Genomic DNA, 18081 nt, shown 5'->3' with positions numbered 1-18081 from the left:
TTAATAACTTACTTAATGACGTCTGAATCCCAGCCCTTGAGATTAGCTATTTCTTTCAAAGCATGTCTCCAACTCTCTACTTCTTCAGAACTGCAATCTCTTTCATGCTTGCAAAGTGCATCTCCATAGCTCCCAGTCAGATTTTGAACATGGCTTGGATCAAGTCGGTAAAATACTGGTAAGACCATCTGTTGTTTGGTCTCCATGCACTCAAGAATCTTGGAGAGTTCCCTCAAACAGAAAGTAGAATCTGCATAATTTTCAGAGAAAATGACTAGCGAAATAAACGACTCTTCAATCCTTTCCAAGAGGGCAGGCTCGATCTTTTCTCCTCCATCAAGTTTATTATCGATGTAAGCATCAATGTGGTTTCGCTGCAAAGCATCATAAAGATGACTGGTGAAACCATTGCGGGTGTCTGTGCCTCTAAAACTGAGAAACACATCGTGCTTCAAATATGGAGTTGTGGGAGAAGAAGAGGAAGCCATATTTGTATATGCTTGATATATGTAGAAGTAAGCTTTTTACTTGTGATAATTATTCCCTGTAACAAGCAAAAAGAAGAAAAACGATATAATTATAATGATGAGTAATATAACTAGAGTGTATTAGATCAAACAAGAGTGTATTAGAATGATCAGACAATTGAGTTCTTATATCTCATAAATAAAGGCTGTATATGATCAAACAAGAGTGTATTAGAATGATCAGACAAATATAGTGGTCTATAGCTCAGAGGTTCAAGCCAAAAACATGTGGAAAATCAGAAAGAAGGAGATAGAAGTGAATAATAACTGTCAGAAGATAATGAGATAGAAAGAACAGAGCAGGAATATTTAAGAAGAAAAATATTCCTTGATAAAACCTTATTTATGATACCTGGGCTGGGCTGCTCATAATAATCATGAATTGGAAACACGCAACAGTATCATTGATAAAACTATGACCGGAAATAATAAACAAAAACAATGGAGCATGCGTGGGGGACGTGCGTCCTTAACATAATGGCCTGGAGAAAACACGCTTTCTTCTGTACCTGATTTGGATTTTTTAAAAAAAAAAAAAACCACATTAAATTAAAAAAATACCAAGGAAATATAGGACATTCTAGGAAAAATTGAAGAAATAGTATAGTTTTAGTCTGTCACAACTCAGAAAAATCAAATTCCATAGATGTTGTGAATTTAGAATCACCAAAATGTAACAAAATTAAACTCTAACCTCCTTTTTTCTCTCCCAACAAAAACAAAAACAAATACAATTACAATATTAGATTAATATCACATTTTCTAATCGTAATTTCTTTATATATTATATTTGGAAATCACGATAAATATAAATTATGGTATTTAATCAAAAAAATAAATATAAATTATGGTAAAACTATATCAAGAAAGTTGTACCAGTTATTAATCAAGGGCAGCTTGTTGATCTTTAACCCTCTGTGTGCCACAACGAGGATATATCGTCTTCTTTCTCTTGTTTCCTTAATGTGCCATGGAAGAGACGTTGAGGTCAGTTTCCTAGAAGGAATGTGTATAACATCAAAGACTCGTATGGGTTGACTCACCAGACAAAGACTCAACATTTTTTTGTAATTAATTATTTTAAAAAGTTGAATTAATGGAGGAATTAGACCAGAATACGTGGGGAATTAGATTTTATTAATTATTATCTCCAACCAAACCCCGCAAATTGCATACAAGATTCATTGTTTTTTAAGGTATTTTTTATTTAAAAATATATTAAAATAATATTTTTATATTTTTAAAATTTAATTTTAATATTATCACATCAAAACAATTTAAAACCACCAAAAACAATTAATTTGAAGTAAAGCAAAAAAATTAAAAAATTATTTTTTTTCAAAAACATTTTTAAAACACAAAAATAACCGATTTTAAATAAAAAAAATACATTTGTCTATATCAAGAAGATTACCAGTTAAAATTCCTTGTTTCATACCACGAATTATGTAGATTGGAAAAAAATGATTGGAGAAAAAAATTGTTAATAGAAATTTAGAAAGCACTATAATGTTAATAGAAATTTAGAACAAAAATGTGAGAGGAAATATGATATAAAGATTGATTTTTAATTAAAGTATTTATTTGAAAATTTATTAACATAATAATTTATGCTTGACTTGCTGTGTGCCCTTTTGATTTTTGAACACAGCCAAGCAGTGATTTCCTGGTGATTTCCTTGTGGATACTGGTGGTCTTCCGGAATCTTTTTCCAGACAACCCTTGCTAGACCATGATTAGAGTTTCCACTGAAGAATTTACCACTTTTCTCTTAACATATGAAGCTATCACACTGTCCATTGTCATTGACAAAGTAATCTAGATAAGTCTTCTATGGTCTTCACTCTGTGAACTATACATGTCAGAAACCTGAGCTGAGGGCCACAGTGAGTAATTAATGATCTGAATACGAGTCATCAAGCAATAATAATAATGAAGTCTGATACACCACTCCTCAATCCTCTTTTCCCACCTGTTTGATAGAGGTCTATATCAGTAGAAATTAGACTTTAGGTGATAATTTCCAGTGTAGAAATGCAGATGCATAAGATTTTAACTGTCTGAACCTTGACAGGTAATTTGTAATATACATGACATGACACCTTTCTTTGGACAGAAGATTCTTACCATAGTCATGAAAACAGAGTTTTTATACTGTACTTTGGTTTCATTCACAATGAACATAAAGTTAATAAGAGGAGTACAAACCATACATCCCCAAAAGAACAAAAACATGAAACTTTGACATGCCTGAACTGCAAATATACCATACAAATCCTTCATGTCACTCAAGGAAGTAGGGGACACACCATTCAGAGAACTTAAAGGATACATAATTCAAGGAGTTGAGATGTCCAATTGAATGATATCAGAAAATCTCACAAATTTAGTGTTGAGTTTTGAGTCCTGAGCAGAACAAAAAATCTGAAAGTGAAAATGTCAAAACGAATGTACTGGGTGTTTCAATATCAAAACCAATCAACATGTTTGCTTGAAGTCTCTGGTTGCTTCCTTGGCTTCTGGAATCGATTGCTTTAACGATAAGTGAATACAGCAAGTCTACCTCGGCTGAACAATCGTAAGGCACCTCCAAGACACTGCAGAATCAATGCAAGAACAGATTAACGATAAGACATAAGAAGTAAACCACAGCTGTGGCTTTATTTGCTTGTTAAATCAATTCAAAGAGCCTGTAATACACCAGTAAAACTTTATGCATCATCTATTTGCCTTCTGCTTTTTTATAAAGGCTAGCTCACAGAGACCAAAGACACTCAAAAATCCGATCACTGGATAGTAGACAAACCTTGAGACGTCGCCTGTACAGTTCCAGCCGAAGAAGCATGAGTGAAGGCAGGGGGGCTCTTTGAACACATGAACATGGACACCATTGCACATTCTTTGAATAACAGAGGATTCATCAACAGTCTTGGACAAACAGTGGATGGACTCCACACTTAACCACCACATCAGCAGTTCCCCACAGTGGTTTGAAATGAAACGAGGCCTCCTTGAAAAAGCAGTTAGAGTTGATACTCCAGATGAAAACATGATCCCTTTCCCATAAACACCGCTCCTTTCTTTCAACTTCTTCATAGCAGTAGAAATTGAGATCACTCTGGTTTCCACCTTGGGTTATCAAATGGCATTCACATCTAATATTAACGGGACGCTTTTTCTTACTGTGGCCAAATGAAACAACAGCGCAGAAGGTGAATCCCAGGAACTGATCAGTGTTAGTAGTACGGTGCCAATGAGCTGGAATATTTAATGAAGGTCCTCCTGTATTTTTATAACAGAACCACTCCGGGACTTCCAACCCAGGAATACACAGCCTAACTCTAATTGGCTTACCAAAATATTCCTGCACCGAAGAGTGAGAATGTAAGATACATTTACAAAATTATCATGGTTTTTTTTTAAAGCAAGATCGAGGGAAGAAGAATTCACCCGATTAAACAATGATGATGCCATGCGTCGAATTCTTAAATGGGCATCTTCCATAATTCGAGTGCATGCATTCTGATCCAATTTGAGACAATTAGAGAAATTGAATTGCTGAGAAGCAGCTACATACTCTTTCTCACCTTGTATGAATATACTTGCTAATGATCTTAGAGAGATGCAATATGACGCGATTAAAACCTGTAGACTCGATGGAAGCTCTGGTAAATGTTGAAGCCTCTCACAACCATGCAAATCGAGTTTAATTAGCATGGGAAGTTGCTTGATGTTTGCAGGTATCCTCTCAAAATCATTACAAGATAATCTCAAATCTCTCAGTGACACCAAAGAGCCTATGCTACCGGGAATTTCTGACACGCCAGAAGCCCCCAAATTCAAATATTGGAGACATCCACCAAAAGCTATTTCTTCTACTTCTGAACACCTCGGTTTCAGTACTGGGGATTTATTCAGCATATAGCAACGTTCTAGGTTAATCCATTTAAGAGATTCCAGATAATAGATGCTGTTTGAAAGACTTGCTAGTTCTGAGCATCCACTAAGATTAAGCTCTGCGAGACATTTCAACTGACCAATACTGTTTGGAAAACTTACTAGTTTTGGGCAAAAAGAAATATGAAGCAATACAAGAGATTTCAGCTCGCCGAAGCAGTCTGGTAGACTTGCAAGTTTTGAGAAATAACTAAGATTAAGCTTCACAAGACATTTCAACTTGCCAATACTGTATGGTAGACTTGTTAGCTTTGAAAAGTTAGAAAGACAAAGCTCTGCAAGACATTTTAACCCGCCAATGCTATTTGAAAGACTTTCTAGTTTTGAGCAAGAAAAAAGTTTAAGCTCTACAAGAGATTTCAACTCACCAATGTTGTCCGGTAAACTTGCTAGTTCTGAGCAACGAATAAGATTAAGCTTAGCAAGACATTTCAACTCGCAAAAGCTGTTTGGAAGACTTGCTAGTTTTGAGCAAAAATAAAGATAAAGATCTTCAAGAGATTTCAACTCACCAATGCTGTCTGGTAGACTAGCAAGACTTCTACAAAAAATTAAATTCAATTTAACAAGCTGAGAGAGGCATCCAATTGATGATGGCAAAGTAGATAAACTATCACAACGGTAAAGGATCAATTAATTCAGTAAGTCTGGTGCTGTATTTAATAGAGGAAGGTAAACCAGCCAAACCTCTACACTGTCCCAGATTTAGAACCTCAAGATTTGGGAATTTAGACAAGTCTGAATCACTTAGGCTCAGCTTTGAGGAGGAACGGAGGTTCATTACTTTCAAATTTTCAAGTGGCTGCAAATTAAAAAAAAAAGGCATAAAATAATGTCATGAATAATTTAAATAATGTCCTATATTTGATAAAGAAGGATGCTAAAGCATACCTGGAATTCATTCCAGAGTTGTTCAAGCTGGCTACAATGCATGTGAAATTCAACAAGTTTCTCAGGACAAAAATTTGATGGTAAGGATTTCAAAGGGTAATTAGACCAATGGAGAATCCTTAGTTCATTGGAAAGAAAGTGAAGCCCTTGAGGAAGGTGGATTCTGACCCTCCTTCGATTCATAATTTGCTCCTTTGAGGGATCCCCAAAGAAAGGTGGATAATAGAATTTGAGCAATCTTAAATTAGACATCCCTTCAAATGCTGTAGGACTTAAGATCATTTCTTTAGTAATTGCAAGCAAGTTGAGGATTATGCTTTCCACTTTTCTAGTCCCCTATTTAACACAAGCAAGGTGTAAATCAGTATATAACTATAACAAATAAAGAACTTTAAAAAAAAAAAAAACAGAAGAAGAAGAAGAAGAAGCTGGCTTTGATCTTTATTCTTGTCCAAGGCTACATCTCCTGGCTATAAACAAGAATCCCAAACAACAGTCAACTAAATCACTTAGAAATGTTACCTGAGTTGTTAATACACGATTGACATCATCAGCCTTCCACAACCTGCTACGTTCTCTAGGGTCAACGTGTTCTTGGAGGACAATTTTTTTCCCTAGTTTTAGTAGCATATCATGCATCCAGATCTTGTTTTGAACAATTTTTATGAGACACATATCAATGAGACGATCTATCCCACTTCTTTCTTCCAGATCTAGTGTTTGTTGGAGGAGATCCCTTTTGCACCGTCCAAAGAAACATGCTATATCAAGAAATATTTTCTTTTGTGTCTGATCTAGTTCATGATAGCACATTTCCAAACATTTCTTAATGTCCTCGCCACCATTTGTTCTTAGCTGTGCCACCTTGCTTTCCCAGTATTCTACACTAGTCTTTCTGCATAGACTGGCACCTAAAACCTCGAGAACTAATGGAATGCCCTTAACACAGCTTACCACGGTTTTTGATAGCCCAATATATCCTTCTATGGGATTATTTTGTTTAAAAGCATGTAAGCTGAAGAGTCGAAGAGCATCGTCTTTATCTAAAATTTTGACCTCGTAAATTTTGTCTTCATCACATGCATTTATAAGCACTTGCCTATCTCTACTTGTCACAATGATTCTACTTCCTTGGCCAAACAAACCATCCTCTCCTAGTAAATATTTTAAAACTTGTGGATCGTTGACATCATCAAGAACTATGAGAACTTTTTTTCTTTGAAGCATTCGCTTAATGGCCGGGGGTAACACTTTTGTGCGTATAGTCATATCTTTCTTCTCTAATACTTCACCAAGAATTTCCTGTCGTACATGATCTATTCCATGCTTCCGTGATTCTTCCCTAACATTTTGGAAAAAGCAATGGCCTTCAAATTCACTACAGTTTCGATGATACACAGCTTCAGCCGTTGTTGACTTACCTATACCACCCATCCCCCAGATTCCCACAATGAGCACACCGGTTGATCCAAGGGATAGTAATGAATCGATGTCTTTAACGCGTGATTTCATTCCAACTGGGCTTTCTGAATCAATTGGGGGTGAGGGCGCACGGAGTAATTTATTTTGAATGTCAGAAACAATTTCCTCAATTAGTTTGGCCTCCCTGTACAATGCATAATAAATTAAGAACAAAGACAGACTAGTAAGTAAAACAAGCAACTATAACCTAAGAAATTTTATCATAACATCAAACATAATATTGATTCTCGAACAAAAATGGTTTATATATGTTGGGGATTAATACACTGTAGCTGATTAGTAACTTACTTAATGACGTTTGAATTCCAGCCCTTGAGATTAGCTATTTCTTTCAAAGCATTTCTCCAACTCTCTACTTCTTTATAACCACAATCTTTTTCATGCTTGCAAAGTGCATCTCCATAGCTCCCAGTCAGGTTTTGAACTTGGCATGGATCAAGTTGGTGAAAAACTGGTAAAACCATCTGTTGTTTGGTCTCCATGCACTCAAGAATCTTGGAGAGTTCTCTTAAACAGAAAGTAGAATATGCATAATTTTCAGAGAAAATGACTACCGAAATATACGACTCTTCAATCCTTTCCAAGATGGCAGGCTCGATCTTTTCTCCTCCATCAAGTTTATCATCGATGTAAGCATCAATCTGGTTTCGCTGCAAAGCATCATAAAGATGACTGGTAAAACTATTGCGGGTGTCTGTGCCTCTAAAACTGAGGAATACATCGTGCTTCAAATATGGAGTAGTGGGAGAAGAAGTGGAAGCCATATTTTTATATGCTTGATATATGTAGACGTAAGCTTTCTACTTGTGATAATTATTCCCTGTAACAAGCAAAAAGAAAACAAACGATTATGATGATCAGTAATATAAGAATACTGTAGCAAAGAAAACAACTCTCACTAGAACCCAAAACAGAGAGATTTCATTGACATTCGTTAATGGAATAGCTATAGAGAAATTAATGGACGTACAGGAAGGAAGTCATACCAGTTATTCAAGGGCAGCTTGTTGATCTTTAACCCTCTATGTGCCACAATGCCAGTGGGAAATTAGCTGAGATCTTAATTACACAAACATAAACAACATGAATGATGCTACAGCAATGGCCAAACAAGTAGAATCTAACCCAAAACAGAGAGAAATTAACGGACGAATAGGAAGAAAGTTTTACCAGTTATTAATCAAGGGCAGCTTGTTGATCTTTAACCCTCTGTGTGCCACAACGAGGATATATCATCCTTCTTTTGCGTGTTTCCTTAATGTGCCATGGAAGAGACGTTGAGGAAGAAAAAGAAAGGATAAAAGAGAAGAGGGCTGGCCCGAGAAAACCGAAAGGAAAAGAGGATAGCATTGGTCAGATATCTTCTTTTTCTTTTTCTTTTCCTTTACTTGTCATTGAAGATAAGTCCATATGGTCATACACTAACATTTCTTCCTAACACGAAGAAATAATAACTATTTCACATCGACATAACATTGTAGTGTTTATAATAACTAATAAGTCCACATAAAGCAATAAACAATAAGATTTAATTAAATAATTAACAACACTCTAAAAGACACGAGTGGAAAAAATATTGTATCTTTCCCATACCTTTTATTTTCATTGTACTAATATTTTTAATTTTTTTTCTGTTTTTTTTTTGTTTTTACATGTGTTTTTTCCATGATTTACTTTTTTTTCAAAAACATTATATATTTTTTCAAAAGAAATTTTACTAATTTTTTTTCTAATATTGAACTGATTGAGAATTTAGCTCTGTTATTTAAAAAAAAAATTGTCAATTGATACAATGTTTTCTTATATGATTTTTTTTTCAAAAATGGTCCTTTCAGTTTTTTTTCATATTGAGCTGGTTGAGGATTTAGTTTTGTAGTTTTTTTATAAAAAAAAACATTGTAGATTGCTACGGTATTTCCCTGACATGGTTTTTGTTTTGCTACAATATTTCTCCACATATTTGTTTTTCAAAATTCTCTTTGTTAAATTTATTTTTTTTAATATTGAGCTGTTTGAGAATTTAGCTTTAGCTTTCCCCACATGTTTTTTTATTTTTTTTATTTTTATTTTTGCTTTTTTGTTTTTTTCCCAAAATTGTCTTCTTTTTTTGTGTTTTTTTCAAAATTATTTTTATCGATTTTATTTTTTTAATATTGAGCTGGTTGAGAATTTAGCTTTATAGTTTTTTCTTTAAAATACTGTTGATTGCTACAGTGTTTTCCCATATGATTTTTATTTATTTCCTTTGTTTTTTTCTAGAATTGTCTTTATCAATTTTAGTTTTTTCATATTGAGCTGGTAATAATTTAGTTTTGTAGTTTTTTTCTTGAAAAAAACATTGTGGATTGCTATAGTATTTCCCCACATGATTTTTTCTTGCTATAATGTTTCCCCACATGTTTTTTTATCGATTTTTTTTTAAAATTATCTTTATCGAATTTATTTTTTTTATACTAAGCTAGTTGAAAATTTAGCTTTGTAGTTTTTTTCTTCAAAACACCGTTGATTGCTAAAGTGTTTCCCCACATGAAAATTTTTTTATTATAATTTTTTTCAAAATTATCTTTATCGATTTTATTATTTTCAATATTGAGCTGGTTGAAAATTATAACTGTAGATTTTCTCATGAAACACTATAGATTGCTACACTGTTTTTCTGCATAGTTTTTTTTTCCTTTCATTTTTTTAAGATTTTTTTCCAAAATTATCTTTATTGAATTTAATTTTTTATTATTGAGTTGGATGAAAATTACAATTGTATATTTCCTCACAAAACACTATAGATTACTGCAATGTTTCCCTACATGATTTTTTTCCTTTTGTTTTTTTTATGATTTTTTTCAAAATTATCTATCTATTTTATTTTTTTAATATTAAGCTGGTTGAGAATTTAGCTTTATAGTTTAATTTTTCTTGAAAACATTATGAATTGCAATAGTGTTTCTTCACATAATTGTTTTTAAAAAAATTTATGATTTTTTCTACAAATCTATAACAACGCACAAACATACCTTAAGCCCGCAGCAGCGCGCTGGCATGACAACCAGTAAATGGTAAAGTTTGTATTGATGGAGAAACAACAAGGTCCCCTCTAGCTTCAAACAAAAAGGTTTAAATTAAGAAATAAACCTTAAAGTTTACATTAAACAATAAATTATAGGTTTAAATCAAGTGATAAATAATAAATATTTGTATTAATAAACTATAGAATTGCATAGAAGTATGGATTGTTGTGGTATCTTGTGGTTTATTTGAATTACCCGCAACAAATTAATTTTTGATATTGCTGACTCTGATTGGGATAAAGTTTATGATTTTAGAATTTTACTTATATAGGTGTTAATCTAGCTAATTAATGTTCAGATTATGTGATAAGATGATCTAATATTTAGTGTCACACGTGTGCGACACTGCGGCGATCGTCCACTCTCGATATTGTATCTATCTGGCAAATATGGGGAGACAAAGAATTCTTGTCTTTTATCAGTGAAAAGCGGGAATGAGAGTCACCACCTAATATTTTGGTCACTAGAAACCCCTAATTGGTCTCAGAGATCAAGTACGAGGACTAGTTGCGTAAAGGGAAGGTATTAGCACCCCAACTACGCCCTATATAAGATAAGTTACATTGTTTTATTGTCTTATGAAAGCTAAGGTATTGTCGTGTTTTCTAATTATTGGTCTGTCTAATGTTCAAGAAAAGTCATCTTCGGTAAAGAGGTCCTTATCTTATAAGGTGAAACCTAACTGTTTTGATGTCAACCAAAGAAACTAATTTTAATATTAGTAGCACGTCTTACGTGTAAGTTTGTAATCCCAGATATTAAAAGAAAACAAAATAATTTTTATGGAATTTTTTGAAATGTTGGCCTAGTTCTCATTACTTTAATAAACTGATTATTAAAGCCAAAATGTATGCTAACATATATTTTTGAATTTTATCGTATGAAAATACGATATGATTATATATATATATATCTTTGAGAGACTTTGTCGTATGTATGAACACAAGATATTTTTTTGTTTTATGATATTTTGCAATGTTTCGATGAAAACCGGGTATTTTAATACTGAATTTGTATCTTTATATATAAAAATACAAACTGATATTAATCAAAATGGATAGAAAAATACACGAGAAATTACAAATCTTTTAAAAAATACTTTTAAAATTTTTTTTTGGACTTCACCTAACCTGACCTAAAATGAAATTGGGTTGTTCGAACCCAAATAAAGTACAAACTATTTTAATTGGGTTGGACTCAGCTCAGTCGCGTGAAATGGGCTAATGATCCAACCCATAGCAACCGTAGAATGGTTACTGTGCTCTTGCAACTAGTCAATTATAATTAGCCAGTTATAACTAGTCAATTATAATTAGCAATCGTGGACCGATGGTGGAATGGCGGTGTGGTTCAACCGGTGTTTGTTGTCGTTCTTGTTCTTCTTCACAGTGCAGAGGCATACCTAGTCTCCGTTTTTCTCTTTATCTCTTCTATTTTTATTTATGTTCTTCATATTCTCTTGCTTCTGTTCTGTTTCTTCCCTCTTGGTTTTTTCTCTTTTTTTCTTTTTTATTTCTTTTTTATTTCTTTCCCCTTCCCTGTTCTCCCTTGTTTTCTTTCTTTTCTTTTTGGCCTCTATTTTCTGTTCTTTTCTCTCCTCAGTCTCCCCTCTCAAACCGTCCCCTGTTTCCTTCTCTTTATTCTCTCTCTGTTCTTTTTTCTTGTTTGCTCCTACTCTCTTTTTTCGTTTTGTATTATGCGTTTTCTTCTCTTAAAACCCCAAAACATTCTTTTTTATTCCCTTCTGTTTTTTCGTTCCCTCTGATTCTCAAAATCTCCCTGTCCCCTCTACTTTTTCAATATCACCTCTGTTCGGCCCCTTTCCCCTCTTCTTTCTCTCTATTTCCGCCCCCCTCTCTGTTCGTCTCTTCTCTCTATACTTCCCCCTTGTTTTTTCTTTTTTTTCTCCCCCCCACTAACCCTCTCTCTCCCCTGGTATTTATAAGTGGAAAACAGGAGAGAGACGGCTACTACCCCTGTCCAGTCATGGCACAGGGGCAGGGTGGGCAAGCGGCTACTGGGCAGCCATCTCAGGGTCGCCCGAGGGGCTCGTCCTCTCTGTTCTTTCATCTGGTGGTAGGCTACGGGTCAAAGTTTAAATACATGGGGGTCTTTGTCGATTTTTTGGGTTTTGGGAGAGAGAGGGAAAGGAGCAGATGCAGGGGAACTTGATTTTTCTTCCCCTGCCTCTACACGTCCAGGGGAAAAACTGAAAAAGAAGAAGAATCCACAATGTCATTCCAAACGGCACCGTTTTTGGGCTTCTTCTCTTCTTCTTTTTTTTTTTTAACATTAGATGAAACTGCACCGTTTCATTTAAAAGTAAATGGCGTCAAAATATGTCAATTTCCAAATCAGTCCTCAATTTGTGATTTATTCAATCTAGCCCTGATTCAATCAATTCCAGACCCTTTATTTACGCGTCTTTTCCAGTTTGGTCCTTATTTTTGGATTTCTTCAATTAAGTTCTTAATTGACCATCAAACTTCAATATTTATGCAATTAAGCCCTAAATTTGATCAAATCAACTTTTAAAAATTATAATTAGACATCAAAACTTTAATTTCTTCCAATTAAAGCTAAATTGACTTAAAAATCAATTTTTCTTGCAATCAAACCCTCCATAAATTCAATTAAACCTTCAATAAAATTTAATTGAGTCCATAAACATCTAATTTTAAACTTTTCTTCCTAAAATTGAATTTTCATTGTCAATAGGGCTCTAATCAGTCAAAAATATACTGTTAAATTTTAAATTTTATAATTTTTAACCTTCTAAACCAATTTCTAACTATTTTATGGACGCTTCAACATTCTTTTCTCATTACTATTATTTTTTGGATTTCTAACTTTTTTTTTTATGTGGGGATCCAAAAATAAGTTACAACATTCAGGATTAATATTTTTTTGTTATTTCTTTACTTTTTTCACTATAAATTTTTCTTTAAGTCAATTTATTATTTTCTTAATAACACTAACTAGATCTTATTAATATTCTATCTCGATTATTATATAAAAAAAAAAACATAGAAGTATGAAGCTAATATAATATACACACACATGATAACAAAAAAAAAAATTAAGAACATGCAGAGAAAACATTTAAAGAAATTGATAGATAAAACATGTAAATTGAAAGAAAGCATATAAATAAAATAAAGAGCTACAAAATAAACTTAGGAAAAACATCATATAATTATCTTGAGAAAGCTTATGTTGAAATTGTTGATACAAAGGTAGGCTAATTAAAGAGTTGCAATGAGCAAACTCTCCTTAAATACCCATTCTAAAGCTCAAGCTACTTACTTGTGTTACAATGACGTACGAAATTGAAACAAACCTAACTATGAATTTATTAACTATGATAATTCTTAATGTCCAAATTAGACAAATAAACAAACAATATATAATTAATGGGATTCCTTAAACACTCTTTCTAAGGCTTAATTAAGCTAGAGGTGAGCTTCTAACTATGAATTTATTAACTATGCGATTTTTAATATCTAAATCCGATAAATAAACAAATAATATATAATTAATGGGAGATATAAAAAAATAAAATAAAAATAAATGTTCTTTATTCTGGGCATCAACATTTTCATGAGCTCTTGTAGTTGATTCATGGTAACCGCATTGTTAGTAACACGGCCCTTCAATTACAGAATCATTATGAATATCCAGAGGCTATGTAGCAAAAACTTGACCTTTCTCATGTAACTCTCTTTAATTATATTATTTTTATAGATTAAAAAATATCAAGTTTTTCCAAAATTTACATGATAATAATGAAAAATTCATTAAAAAAAAAACCCCTTCAGGGCATTTTTGATCATTTTACTATAATTTTTTAATTTTTGTATTTTTTTTATCTTTGATAAAATACCAAGTCCCCCATCATCTAACATTGTAATAACAAAAAAAAAAAATGTCAGCACCTAATTGCCCTTTACACTAGTGCACCTAATTGCCCTCTACACTAGTTTTGAATATATTTTTTAAATTTTAATAATATGAATGATTTTTTTAATAATATTATTAAACCTAATCATACGAATTAATCTTGAAAATTTTCAACACGTTTTTTTTTAATTATGCTGCATGAGAGCTTACCTAAAATCAATCAATATTATTTAATTAAATGGTGAAAAAACATTCAACTACAATACACAAACAAAAAACAATCATAACAGTATAGAAAAAAATACATTTTGCAAAAAAAAAAGATAAAACTCATGTTTTGGTCACCCTAATATTAAAGAATAATTAATTTTAAAAAAAAACAAAAAAAAAAAACAATCTAAATAAGCATGTCAAACCTATAAGGTTAAGATAAAATAATAAAAAAAAACAATTACAAACTTAGGCAAGCCCATCAAATCCTGCAACCCGAACTAATGTAATAACATAAGGAAAAATGAAAAAAATTAAAAAGTTTAAATTTAAAACCAACCCAATATAAAAAAATTCTAAAAAAAAAAATTAAATTCAATTTAAACTAACTTTAAATAATCCTGCACCATCCATGGATTTAACTACAGCATGTATAATACACAATTTTTTTATGTTACTTTTACAGAATTCACTCTTATATCATATTAAATACTAAATTTACGGTAAATTATTTATGTCAACGTCATTATTTAAATATATCTTAGCACTCATCACTACATTTTATTATATTGTTATTAATAGGTGATTTTTTTTATTAGATGATAAAAAAGATATTCATTCAATTTGCTTTTCAAAAACATAATTTTAAGATTTTGGATTGATACAGACAGGGTAAGGTTTGGGCCATAGATTAAAAGGGCTTATCTAAAATATTTAAACAAAAAAAATTGAAAAGTCAACGGATCTTTAATTGAGTTTTGCCCTAATCAATTGGGGTTTTTTTAACCTAGATTTTAAACTAGGATAAATGAGAATTAAAAAGCTTTTCCAATACACACCAAGCCAGTCAAACTATACAGAGGATGGATGACACAGACTCCCTTTTCTACTATTACCCTCTTCCCAAAAAGAAAGCCCACCGTTTCTTCTTCACCTAATCCAGTGGCAATCAAAACACAGTCGCCGCCGCCGCCGACACTATCACCACTGGAAACACCAAGAGAAATCCAAAACCCATAAACAAATCAGTTGAAATCGAAGAGGAAGACTTTACCTTGTACTACTACCCTCTTCCCTGACGCTAAGCCTCCTCTACCCCTCCCTCTCTCAATACACCACTCAAGAATAACAAAACCACCAAGACGATGGACTCCCACGTGTCACTCTCATCCTTCACATGCAGGGACACGCTAATTATGATCTTACGAAAGCTCGGAGCTCGAGACTTGGCACGTGCAAGCTGTGTTTGCAAGCTGTGGAGAGACATGGCTTCTGATGATGCGATTGTGAGGCCTGCGTTTATGGAACCATGGAAGTTGAAGGAGATAGTGGGGGAGCCTGTGTCTGGGAGTTTTTGGAGAGAGAATGGGATTTGGAAGTTTGCTATTTCACATAAGATTGCTAGAGAAGATTCTGTTACTAGTCTTGCTAAGAAGTATTCTGTTCAGGTAATTAATAAAGTTGAATGCTTTTTGGTCACTGGGCTTCTTGTCATATGTTCGTTCCTGTTTGTTGATTTGGGGGAAAGAAAGTGGTTTTTGGTATGTGGGAATCTTGGGATATGCTTATTTTGCTTGTAGAATTGGATAAAATGAGTGGTTTTTGCCATGTTTGTGATGTGCTTGTTTTCTTCTTCTTATTTTTTTGTAGAATTGGAGATGATTCTGTTTTTCTTGTTGTATCATTGCTTTGTTTGTAGAGTTGGAAAGGATTGTGCTTTGTAGGCACTGGAGTTTTTGCTGTATGATTGCTCTGTATCTGGTTATTGAGAAATGGGAAGTTTAAACTTCTGTCCTCTATCATTTCATTTGGTTGATAGGACAGTATCATGTAATGCCACTTGAAGTTTGCACTGCATGATTTTGGTTCTGCTCTTCTTTCTAGATTGTTAATGAGTAAATTATGATTAAAAAAAAAAAAACTGGCAAGCTAGCATGTGCAAAAAAATTTTTAGAAAATAGCGCAGCTAGAAAAACCGCAGTTCCCACCTGCAAGTTATTAAAAAAAGGCAGCTGGGAACTGTTATTTTTATAGAAACTGCTGGTGGGAATTGTGTTTTTATTTTTTAAATAGCACAACCAATTTTTAGTGTAAAGGTGTCTGTTTTTTAGGGTTTGTTTGATTACGTTGGCACACTGAATTTTTCAAAAGAAACAAAGTTCTTCAAATTAAATATTTTTTAATGTTTTTATACTGTTTTGATGTTAAAAATAAATTTTAAAAAATAAAAAAATTATTTTAATGTATTTACAAGCAAAACACACTTTAAAATGCCAAACACAACCAACATACCGCAGATCCTACTGCGGTTCCCAACTGCGGGAGATGCTGTAATTCGCTGGCTGTGCTATTTCTTATTTGAACTATGGAGTCTTTTGTAGTTGATTTATGATAGAAGCTTCAAAGTAAATGCACTGAACATTTATATATATTTTCTTTGCTTGGAACAGGTTAGGGATATAAAGCTTTTAAATAACATGACAAGTGACAATGGCATATATTCAAGGGAGAGGTTGTTAATCCCCATAATCAATCCAAACAGTCTCATAAATGGGATATGCTACATAGAGTTGGATACCCATGCGAAAAGGGAAGTGTTGGTATTATATCCAGGAGGCCAGCCTGACAAAAAGCTAATGTGAAAGGGATCATCGATTTTGTAAAGAGAAGCATGCAAGTTGATGGTGGAACTGCGCCATACTACTGGTTTATTTTGAATTGTAACCCTCGAGACAGAATTTTCAGCAGACCTCAGGCGGGGGAGTGATTCAGGATTTGGCTAGCTGGAAATCGGAAACATGCTGTGCAACGAAAAAGTACTGCTCTGAATCAAATCCCTTTATATTGTGTGGTTTTTCTTAACCTGTACGATGTAAACAAAAACCAAGTTGTTCCAAGGGATATTTGCTCTCCAAGGCACTCAGATGACGATGCTAGAACATCGATGAGCCTATGATGTGGCCAGCTTCCACAGCTCTGGCTTCCCCTTTCCTATACAGCTTAATGGATCCCGCAAATTTGTAATGCCGCACCTCAACCTGGGATTGCTCTTGTGTGGACATTTTTTTTTTATGACATTGGTAGTGAGTTTGTCCAAATTTATATGTGGGAAGTAGTTCATAGTCGCGGTATCATTTGAAGTGATTCTCTACTTTGAGACTCATCCATTTGGTTAACAAGGATGACCTTCTTCTTCCTCTTCTTCTTCCAAAAAAAGGATGACCTTCTGCAACTTGATTTTCACCGCAAATTTTACAGTTGATTTGCAGAAATTCATGTATCCCTGACAATGTATTACTACGTTTTGTGTTTTATTTAACTATATTGTTTGATTATCACGTCATCAACCTCGATTCTTTCGAGCCTTGTACCCTCTCATCTCCTTGCTATTTTCATCTGTCCTATCACAGGACTCCTATGACTTTTCATTTGGTTTTATTTACGAAAAGATACCATTATTGAAATTAACAATGAGCTGTAATTTAATTGCTAGTAACGCGTAATCATCTAACCAGTCTGTGTTGTAGGTTGGAAGGTGGACAGTTCGATCTGAATTTAGAATTTATTTTAAAACATGTTGTTTTGATAACAAATATATTAATGTGTTTTATTTTAAATTTCAAGTTTGATACTCTAATATATATATATATGTTCAGATTAGTATTTAGAGCCTTATATCTACAAATTATTTTATATTTTTTTTGAGAAAGAATGCACCCAGAAGAACTATGTCGTTTTTGCATAGAGTACAACAAAACAACATCGTTGTGCTGCGATTTTTGTTTTTATCCTGCAATTTCTTAAAAATCTACTAGATATACAACTGTTAAGTTATGTCTGATGCTGTCTTAGCACCTCAATTACTGTCCACAGAGTTGTTTCTTCATCAAATCAAAGACTAAAGGCATCTAGCCAGCTAGGACCGGCCATGACCATGATCCCACCTGGAATATCATTCACAGTGCGGGAGAGGTCTCCAGAAGTGTTTGATCTCGAGCACAGAGGTCTCGTACCGATCTCACTTAGTTTGAGAAAGATTAAGAGGGATC

The 18081-nt window shown here is 33.3% G+C and overlaps 1 protein-coding gene and 2 pseudogenes across 4 annotated transcripts in view; 1 reads left to right on the top strand and 2 right to left on the bottom strand.

Annotated features, from left to right (window-relative positions):
• Positions 1 to 1552, bottom strand: part of LOC133695299 (disease resistance-like protein DSC1) — a 43988-nt gene extending 42436 nt beyond the window's left edge. For 3 of the 4 annotated variants that reach the window (XM_062117225.1, XM_062117226.1, XM_062117223.1), the window contains exon 1: positions 13 to 846. In XM_062117225.1, coding sequence (XP_061973209.1) covers positions 13 to 488 — 476 coding nt within the window. In that variant the 5' untranslated portion in view covers positions 489 to 846. Of the gene's footprint in view, positions 1 to 12; positions 847 to 1403 lie in introns of those variants that run through there. The other variant, XM_062117224.1, reaches the window with a different exon arrangement.
• Positions 1553 to 2656: 1104 nt separating this feature from the next.
• Positions 2657 to 8222, bottom strand: LOC133695311 (disease resistance protein RPV1-like; annotated as a pseudogene).
• Positions 8223 to 14858: 6636 nt separating this feature from the next.
• Positions 14859 to 17379, top strand: LOC133693796 (F-box protein At1g55000-like; annotated as a pseudogene).
• The last annotated feature ends 702 nt before the right edge of the window (positions 17380 to 18081 follow it).

Source organism: Populus nigra, chromosome 5, assembly GCF_951802175.1.
Source record: "Populus nigra chromosome 5, ddPopNigr1.1, whole genome shotgun sequence".
NCBI lineage: Eukaryota > Viridiplantae > Streptophyta > Magnoliopsida > Malpighiales > Salicaceae > Populus > Populus nigra.
The sequence above is the reverse complement of the archived record's forward strand: the minus strand, read 5'-3'. Positions and strand labels throughout refer to the sequence as shown.